This window comes from Rhagoletis pomonella, unplaced genomic scaffold, assembly GCF_013731165.1.
Source record: "Rhagoletis pomonella isolate Grant_MI unplaced genomic scaffold, Rhpom_1.0 Rhpom_scaffold_00007, whole genome shotgun sequence".
In the NCBI taxonomy this organism is placed as follows: Eukaryota; Metazoa; Arthropoda; class Insecta; order Diptera; family Tephritidae; genus Rhagoletis; species Rhagoletis pomonella.
The window spans coordinates 51,519,215-51,528,466 of record NW_023458561.1 but is presented as its reverse complement, the minus strand read 5'-3'; the positions used below and the strand labels follow the sequence as shown (position 1 = coordinate 51,528,466).

Here is a 9,252-nt window from a genome sequence, read left to right as displayed (position 1 = left end):
TGTTTTATTTAACATACGGCCTATAGCTCAAAAATAAATTATTAAATTATACTAAACGGCCAATAAGCAACACAATCATGAACAATATTAATATTTAAAATTGCTGGATTTGTATAACTTTTGACCTCAAAAAGTAGAAAAATAAAAGATATCCTGGTTATCAATGGAAAAAAAACGTACACACAAATCGTATGGAAAGGCGCTTTTTTATATTAAATAACCTTTGCTGCATTGTCATAATATTGAGCCAAATTAACTACTGATACACTAGAATAGAGTGGCTGCATGGTTAAATTAGGAATTCGCTTATATTATCGATATTTATGTGTTTTAATCTATTTAGAAAATAATTTATAGTCTTATAGGAAATTGCCTTATTTTACGGCTTTTACTTTTTTAAAGTTACAATATATGTCCAAGCTGTGTGGAGCTGCCGATACAAATATATAAGCCTGTAAATATACATTTTCTACATTTAATTTGAAATAGTATGCACCAACGGATTAAAGGTAGTAAATAATTAGTACCTTTTCTAGTACTTTAAAATGCGTGACCGGAATAGACCTGCCGAAAAAGTGAGGTTAAGTTACTGACAACAGCTTGCCTTGAATCTATGGGCAAATACATATGTTTCAGATCTATTTAGATTTGTAAAGTAAAATTTAAAGCTATCCTTTTATAAATTTCTTAAATTATTTACTTTTTTATTTTAATTTCCTAGCAACGTCAAAGACATCACACAAGTACTCGAAATCACCGTATATGACGAAGATCGTGATCACCGCGTGGAATTTCTAGGTAAATTAGTCATACCGCTTCTACGCATCAAAAATGGTGTAAAACGCTGGTATACGTTGAAGGATAAGAATCTGTGCGTGCGCGCAAAGGGACTATCACCACAAGTAAGTAACTTTTTTTATACATACATAATTATGCAAATTGGCAACAATATGTATCTTTGAAAACAATATTATCCCCAGATCTGCCTTGAGATGATCGTAATTTGGAATGATGTGCGCGCCATTTGCCGCATATTACAGCCAAAAGAGGAAAAACTCATACAACAGGAAGCGAAATTCAAGCGGCAGCTATTTCTGCGCAACGTCAATCGGCTGAAAGTGATTATAATGAATATCTTGGATGCGGCGCGTTATGTGCAGTAAGCAATATAATTGTTTGTTGTTTTTTTTTGCGAAATATTAAAAATTGTTTAAGCCAATCTATTGCTTTTGCACGCTTTGCATTCGCAGGAGTTGCTTTGAATGGGAGTCACCGCTGCGCTCAGCCATCGCTTTTGCACTTTGGATTTTAGCTTGCGTCTATGGCGATTTGGCCACCGTGCCACTAGTGCTGCTGCTAATCATAATCAAGTGCGTTCTCTGTACAATTTGCCATAACTCATTACTATACACAACATTTTAATACCCATTGCTTACTCGGCAGAAACTGGCTGGTGCGCATGATCACCGGTACGAGTAGTGATCCTGCCGCTGGCTACTATGATTACGACTACGATGAGGACGATGACGATGATAAGGAGAAAGAGGAGAAGAAATCGATTAAAGAGCGACTACAAACTGTGCAGGAAGTATCGCAGACAGTACAAAATACCATTGGCTATTTGGCAACGTTGGGCGAAAGCACTAAAAAGTAAGCAAAGAGCAATGACGAATGTAGATGAAATTAAGTAAATCGCCATTTATCAATGTGGTAATACCTACTATGTAATTTTCTTTATTTCACGCTTCTACATTGCGGCAGCACTTTCAACTTTTCCGTCCCCGAACTGACATGGCTGGCGGCGGTGCTACTAATTGGCGCTATTGTCGTCCTTCACTTCATTCCCATACGCTTTCTGCTACTCTTTTGGGGTATCATGAAATTCTCAAGACGTATACTGCGCCCAAACACGATACCCAACAACGAGCTGCTGGACTTCCTATCACGCGTGCCAGACGATGAACTAATTGTAAGTTACTTACATTTTTAGCTTGCATTTTTTTTTTTGTTTTCATTCCACTAAACTTTGCCTACCGCAGAATCAATTCCGCGAACTGCCGCCCACCGCGCCCACCGATCAATCGCGCAATAATCCAAAGAAAAAATACAAACCCTCATAGTCCATTGCTAATCTGAACGAGAGTGGTGCGCTGCAACAGCTCCAAGATACGGCCTTGGCACAACACATTGGCGGCAATAATGCTGCTGGCACCAGCGTCACAATGCTGCCGCAACATGTTGTCAGCGTGTCGACACGCTCTGTGCGCAACATGTTCAAAGCGAGTCGCGACAATTTCAAGCAACAATTGAATAAAGCTTACGGTAAAAGTGTAAAAAAATCGAATTAGCGCAATTTGTATAGTTAAAAAAAAAAAACTCAAAGGAATTTAGTAAGAAAAAACTACTCCAAATCTAAGCACAAATTGTTGAAAAATTAAAGCGATTAGATTAATTAATTAATTATTAGCGGTACTTAGTCAATTGACTTGAATGTTGTTTCTTACGGAAACCTACGCAATTTATTGAGTATACTATATATGTATGTATAAACAAACAACGCACTTCCAAGTTCCAGAGCTCACACAATTAAACTCAAACTTATGCAATTAACTGATTCAAACTGATTATTAATAACTAAATACTTAAACCTAATTAAAATTTTTACTTATAAATATACACTCATTTACATACATACAAACGTGCATTGATATATTTATTGCCGAAAAATCTCACTATTTACAAACAATGCAGTATCTTAAAAAAAGTTTTAAAATATAATGTTACTTAAATATATGTAAATAGAAGATAATAAAATAAATCGTCACAATCAATGCAAAAGGAAAAAAAGTCCTTAAGACTAGAAGTACTTTTAAGCATGATAAAAATATAGTAAGGTAGAACCGCTGAGAGTCACTTTTAAAATTCTTGACGTTTCCAAACAATTTAATTTTTAAATTTACTCACAAACTCACACACACATTTTCATTTTCTATCTCAAGCAACAATAATTTCGAACAACTTCAATTTTTTATTTTCACTTTTATATGATTTTAAAATGTTGGCAAACTTCAAAAAAAAATCATGGCCGACAAATTGAGAGAACGGTTATACCTTGCTATGTTTTTATCATGCTTTTAAGGCCATTCTAAGGAATTTAATGAAATTCAAGTTCTTTTTTTAAATATAGGCTGGTTCTATTTCAATTCATGCAGGATGCATGGGTTCGAATTTCGAAATCAAGTTTAATACGACTTTTCAGGTTTTTAGGCCAAACCGAATTGAAAAATTTGATTTTTAAAAAAATTAGAAAAGTTGAAAAAAATTGTCAGCCATTTTTCTCTAAAATTTTCAGATGCTCGTAACTCTGCGAAATTTTTTTTTGTGCAAAACAAAAAAAAAATACGTGTCTCTTTATTTGTCCTAAAAAACAGGAAAAGTCTTATTAAACTTGATTTCGAATTTCGAACTCGATTTCGATAGAAAAAAGTTCTATGGACTTTTTCAGAAACAGATTTCACTAATAGATTTTTGCATTGATAACGACGAAGTATTTGTAAATACATACATACGTTTGTATATAAATATAAATATATACATTAGGATGGTCCTAAAAATACTTAAAATAATGAAGCACCCCTTACGTAGAACAACGTACAAAATAAAGATATCCACGAAAATTTTAAAATAAAAAAATAACAATTTAGGAGTTGCTCCAGGTTTGAAAAAATTTAATTTTTTTATCGCAAAAATTCGGCAAAATTTTAACTGACTGGCCGAATTTACGAAATTATAAAAGTAAGTCTCGACGATAAATTTAGCAGATTTCAAGAAAAAAATTTGCTGAGTTTTTGTTATTTAAAATTTCTAAAATATAGATATTAATATTTTAAGGACCACCCTAATATACATACGAAACTATAAACACATTTTTTGTTTAAATACATTTGACGGCTATTTGAAGAAATTCAATATTTTTTTTAAACAATCCATCAACATTTTTTAGCCATATTAAGACATGATCAATAAAACAGGTATTTATTCATACCAAACGCTAGGTTAAATTCATATTTTCTAGAATTAAAACTGTATTTAGAGGCACATATGTATGTATTTAGTTACCATTCAAGTGATTCTTTATGAGGTTTGTGATATTTTCTAACAGATAGATTAATTAGATTCTTAAATAATAGGCACTTAAATTTAGTAGCTTCATAAAAAGTTAAATATTTCTTAATTAATAGCCCATAGGTTTAGAGTTATCAGAGCAGTTCGGACGAACTTGTGAATTCACATAGACAAAACCACAATTAGATAGGTTTAGCCTAATGCGGAATCAATATTTGTGATTTATTGAAATAAATTATGCAAGAAAAATTTATTGGAGCTACGCAAATATTTAGTAGTATGTAATACCACTAGTGCTTCAGAATTATAGAATACTCACCGATAGCTTGTTTTCAGAGTGCGAAAGAAAATGTTATACAATCATTCCCAAGCAAAGAATTTTAAGAAAAATATTATATAAATTTTGGTACCCAAGTAGTATTTGACATATTATTTCTCCACTCAGATTTAGGCCAGGAGGCCACATAAAATGCCTCTGAATCAAGCAGAGGAATGGAAAATTATATGAAAGGATAATTTGTCAGTTCCAAAAGTTTATCATCAGTAGACACTTGCACTCTATGTCGTTTACTCTGAATCTGCTTGGAGGAATTTTCGCCTTGCACACCTCGCTTCACTAGCTAACTTGAAAACGGGACTCCTGAAGCCATAACAGAGTGGAAGATGAAATACTTACTCACCTGTGCAAAGAAGAAGCTAATGGAATTAGTTAGTTAACGGGTATTGGTTACATATACTGCAGATCGAGTGTCAATCCAGTCTCTGCAGCTCCTGTTATGGTAAATATTTTATTTGCAAAAAAATACAGAAGCCTCTTTTATACATAATAAAGAAGCTTAGATTCCCTACTGGCCTCTCAACCTTTGGGATTTACCAATGGCAAACCTCCGAGTGTATTCTGCTTCTCATAAAAATACAATCGCCGTAAAACTGCAGGTCCCTCCGCTTTGTGTGACAATATCAAGGCGCACGCCACAAATCGGAGTAGAAGCTCGGCCAAACACTAACGTATGTGTAAGCGCCAATCTGTTATTATTATTATTAATTGAATTAGACCTTTGAAACAGGTGGCAGCCATCTTCAAAAGCATTTTCATGCTTAATCTTTTTTAGCTCTTCTTCCGCGTACATTGCGACACATATTTTAATTAACTGATAAGTTAAGTGGAATTTGATTTTCCAAATATGTGGCAACTCCCCTTCGAATCATACCCATATTTTAATAATTCATTTAACTTATTAAATAATTTGAATTTAACTTTATAAACAGGTGGTAAGCCACTTCCAACAGCTCGAAAATATTTAAGCTAAAGATTTCTTTTTACTCCTTCGATTGACATCCATATTTTGATATATCATATATCTTGTGTATAAGTAAACTAAATCTGAATTTCGAGTAGATTTTTTCATATAATTTTTTCTTTTAAATTCAATTTTCTTTTTATTATTATATCATTGTATTGAACAGAAAATTTTTTTTAATTTGATTAAATTTTTATAAACTTATTTCTAAATTAAATATATTTGGTTTTTCCAATTTAATTTTCTTTTTGGTTCTAATTTTTTGTTATGAAACTTTTTTCCGTATAATACTCAGGATCTCTTTTTATTTTTTTATTTATTTTAAATTAATTTTCCTCTAATTTTTAGATTTTGGTTTTAAAATACAATTTTTTTTTAATTAAATTTAATTTTTAAGAACGTAATATTTTACACTTTTTTATTTAATCTTTTCCTTTCTTCTGTTTTATCATCTTCTTTTAATTGTTAGCTTTTATTGCCTTAAAAAAATATATGTTTTTAAATATCATTCAATTTTTAAAATATCTTAAATTAATTTAGTTTTTTTTATAGTTCTCTATTATTTAACAAAAAATTATATATTTTTGCAAATCAATTTTCTTTTTGGTTTTGGTTTACAAAACAAATTTTTTTAATTTCATTTAAATGAGAACCTTATTTTATTTTCTCTGGCTTTTTTAATTGAATTTTCTTTTAATTTTTAGACTTTTTTAACTAAAAATATTATTTTTAATTTCATTTAACCTTTAAGTACTTGTTTTTCTTTTTATACTTAATTTTATTCTTTCTGTAATTTATATTTCTTTTGATTTTTAGATTTTATTGCTTTAAGAGGAAAAATATATTTCCGTTTAGTATCCTTAAATTTTAAAAATATTTTTTGTTAATTTTCTGATAGTTGAAGTTAAAACAACAACTTTTCACTATTAAATTAAAAATTCTCCGGTTGTAGAAAAAAGTATAAAACTAGTTGTTGATTATTTGGTTAAAGAGGAATATTAACCTGATAACAAAATAAAACGGGTATTAAGCGGACATCCGATTAATCGAATATCCGAACGAATATCCGAATTCATGCATAGTCCCAACCCTGGTAGGTTCTCGTTCAGCTGCCACTGCATGATTATGCATTCGGTATAATATTAATCTCCACTTCTATGTTTCTGGCTGATAAGAAACTGCTGTTGATAAGTAAAAATTTTGCAATTTGTGCCTCAAACGAAAAGCTTATTTTGCCAACGCTGCATATTTTTTTAGTAAATATAACTTTTTTATTTAATTGTTCTAATAAATGCACAACACTTAATTTTTCTTAAATATGAATACATTTAAGTATTTGACTATTAAAATACAAAAATAAATGCAAGCCTGGTTGAAGTTTCAAAAGTCATAACAATAATTTATGACATTTCAAAAGTATATATACAAAAATACATATATATATATACAGCTATCCGTGCATATCTACACATCTTCGGCCTTGTAGAATTCATGCGTTTCACTCCTATCGCCATTTTTTCGCCCATATCCATATTTAATTGTTCCCATCATTCTTTAAGAAATCATAGACAATAGAAAAATCCTTACCACCCAACCCCTGCGACTTTAGTGTGCGATAAATCTGGTGAGTTAGGGCGCCCAGTGGTATGGGTGTGTTAGTCGCGGTAGCCACACCTGATGCCAAACCCAAATCCTTGGTAATCAAATCTGTGGAGAAACCGCCAGCGTATCCCTTATTGCTAGGTGCGCTTGGTGTGATGCCAGGTACAGGGTTGTACACTTCCGACGACCAACAACGACCCGTCGATGAATTGACAATCTCAGCGAATACTTTGGGATCCAAACCTTGACGTATGGCCAAGTTCATAGCCTCTGCGGTGCCAATCATCGTAATGCCCAACAACATGTTGTTACACAATTTGGCCGCTTGTCCCATGCCATAGCTGCCGCAGTAGGTGATACGTTTGCCCATACCCTCCAGCAGCGGCTTCACGGTGCGGTATTCCTCCTGTGTGCCGCCAACCATGAAGGTGAGTGTTGCCTGTTCGGCGCCGGGTACACCACCCGAGACGGGCGCATCAATAAAGCGGGCACCCTTATCGCGGATGAATTTTTGTAGCTGTTTCACCAAATTCGGATCAATTGTTGATGAATCGATGAAGAGTGTATTCTTGTTTACACCATCGGCGGTCATTTGGTTGTAGGCCTCCCACACGATATCATTGTTGGGCAGCATTGTGATGACAAAGTCTGAGTTCTTAGCCAAATCGGTGGTCTTCTCGTAAATAGTGGCGCCCTTGGACTTCAAATTGTTGCAAGCTTCTTTCGAAATGTCATAGACGTGCAATTTATGACCCTGCTTGATAAGATTACTAGCCATATGACCGCCCATATTGCCCAAACCGATAAAGCCAACATTCTTGGAGGCAGCAGCCTGCGATGACATGGCACGCACCAGGGTTTGGCCCAGTGCCTTAGATGTGGGCAGCGTGAAGACAATACGTAGCGCCATTTTTTTTTGTAATCAATTTAAATAACTGCAATCACAGAAGAATGACGTATGGATAATTTGATGCATATTATAAATAAGTTACGCAATGGAAACTTTGACAATTCCACGCTGACAAACATACGTAAATACATACATACATATCGTCGTTTAAAGTACAAAACCGCGTATCACGAAATGCAAAAGTGAATAAGTTCGGAGATATCTACATGCTTAGATATGTATATCTGTGGACTTTTGATAAAACAAGCTCTGTGCTTTCTGTAAGTTGAAATCTAGAGTAAATTATAAGCAACTTCGATTTAAAAATTTGATATTTTTATTTCACTTTTACTGAGATAGCATCTTGAACTATTCCTATTAATGATTGAACATAAAAATATCATACGACAACTCAATGAATTACAGCTTTGAAGAGAAAATGACCTTACTCCAGGGAAGTTGTTTTGTCAAAAGTCCACAGATATGCACATATGTATTTGTTAGGCATATGACATTTTTATAACTATATACGTATATATATGTATCTATGAGTAGAGTATGAGGAGTGATAAGAAAACCAAGAAAAAATGAGGTTTTTTCAAAATTTGGAATAAGAAGGTCACGAAGGAACTTGAAAAAGTAATAAAGTATATAGAATTTAAATTGCAGAAACCAATTTTTGATCGCAGTCATAATGCGGTTGACATTTTCCATACATATTTATTTACATATGTAAGTATATATATCTTTTCAGTAGGTAGTATCATAAAGACTTTCTTTGTGTTACTTGCCTGACCTTTTCATACCAAATTTTGACAAGAACATTTCATCAATCCTCATTCTCCACTATACTCATAGGTATATATGTACATATAATCACGAAAAAAGTCATATACCTAGTGTGTATATATGTATGTGTGATTAAAATATGCGCGCCCGTACACGTTAATATAACATACCAACTAAGCAGTTCCACAAAACCGATCCGTACTGTCGAATGCCACGAAGCACACTGATATATCGGATGCCGGTTTGCAGCTCAACCACTTAGAACTCTCCCAACTTTGTTTGCAAAATAAACATGTTTACAATCCGTATGTACGCATGTACATTAAGCACATGACTTTTTTTTTAATTTACTGAAAACAACTTAGGGACCATTCCATTGTGACTGATGGGACATTTTACTTCAGAATGTGATCAATTGTGAATTATAACTATGTCGTATGTTATAAAACAGCGAAAGATATTCTTTACCATAGACCGATAACTAAGGTGTAAAATTCCTTTCAAAAAAAACGATTTCTTAGTTCTATGTAACTATCATTTGAATGT

General features: G+C 33.0%; 2 protein-coding genes across 2 annotated transcripts in view; one reads left to right on the top strand and one right to left on the bottom strand.

The window, feature by feature from the left end:
* LOC118743892 (multiple C2 and transmembrane domain-containing protein) overlaps positions 1–2,868 on the top strand; it is a 110,783-nt gene extending 107,915 nt beyond the window's left edge. The window contains exons 6-11 of the mRNA XM_036476655.1: positions 722–902; positions 981–1,159; positions 1,251–1,370; positions 1,444–1,650; positions 1,762–1,969; positions 2,040–2,868. Of these exons, the coding sequence (XP_036332548.1) occupies positions 722–902; positions 981–1,159; positions 1,251–1,370; positions 1,444–1,650; positions 1,762–1,969; positions 2,040–2,120 (976 nt within the window). The 3' untranslated portion in view covers positions 2,121–2,868. The remainder of the gene's footprint in view (positions 1–721; positions 903–980; positions 1,160–1,250; positions 1,371–1,443; positions 1,651–1,761; positions 1,970–2,039) is intronic.
* A 3,421-nt stretch (positions 2,869–6,289) lies between these two features.
* LOC118743037 (probable 3-hydroxyisobutyrate dehydrogenase, mitochondrial) lies at positions 6,290–8,111 on the bottom strand. The gene has a single exon (XM_036475512.1). The coding sequence runs from the start codon at positions 7,936–7,938 to the stop codon at positions 6,961–6,963; it is 978 nt and encodes a 325-aa protein (XP_036331405.1). The 5' UTR covers positions 7,939–8,111; the 3' UTR covers positions 6,290–6,960.
* Positions 8,112–9,252: the final 1,141 nt, after the last annotated feature.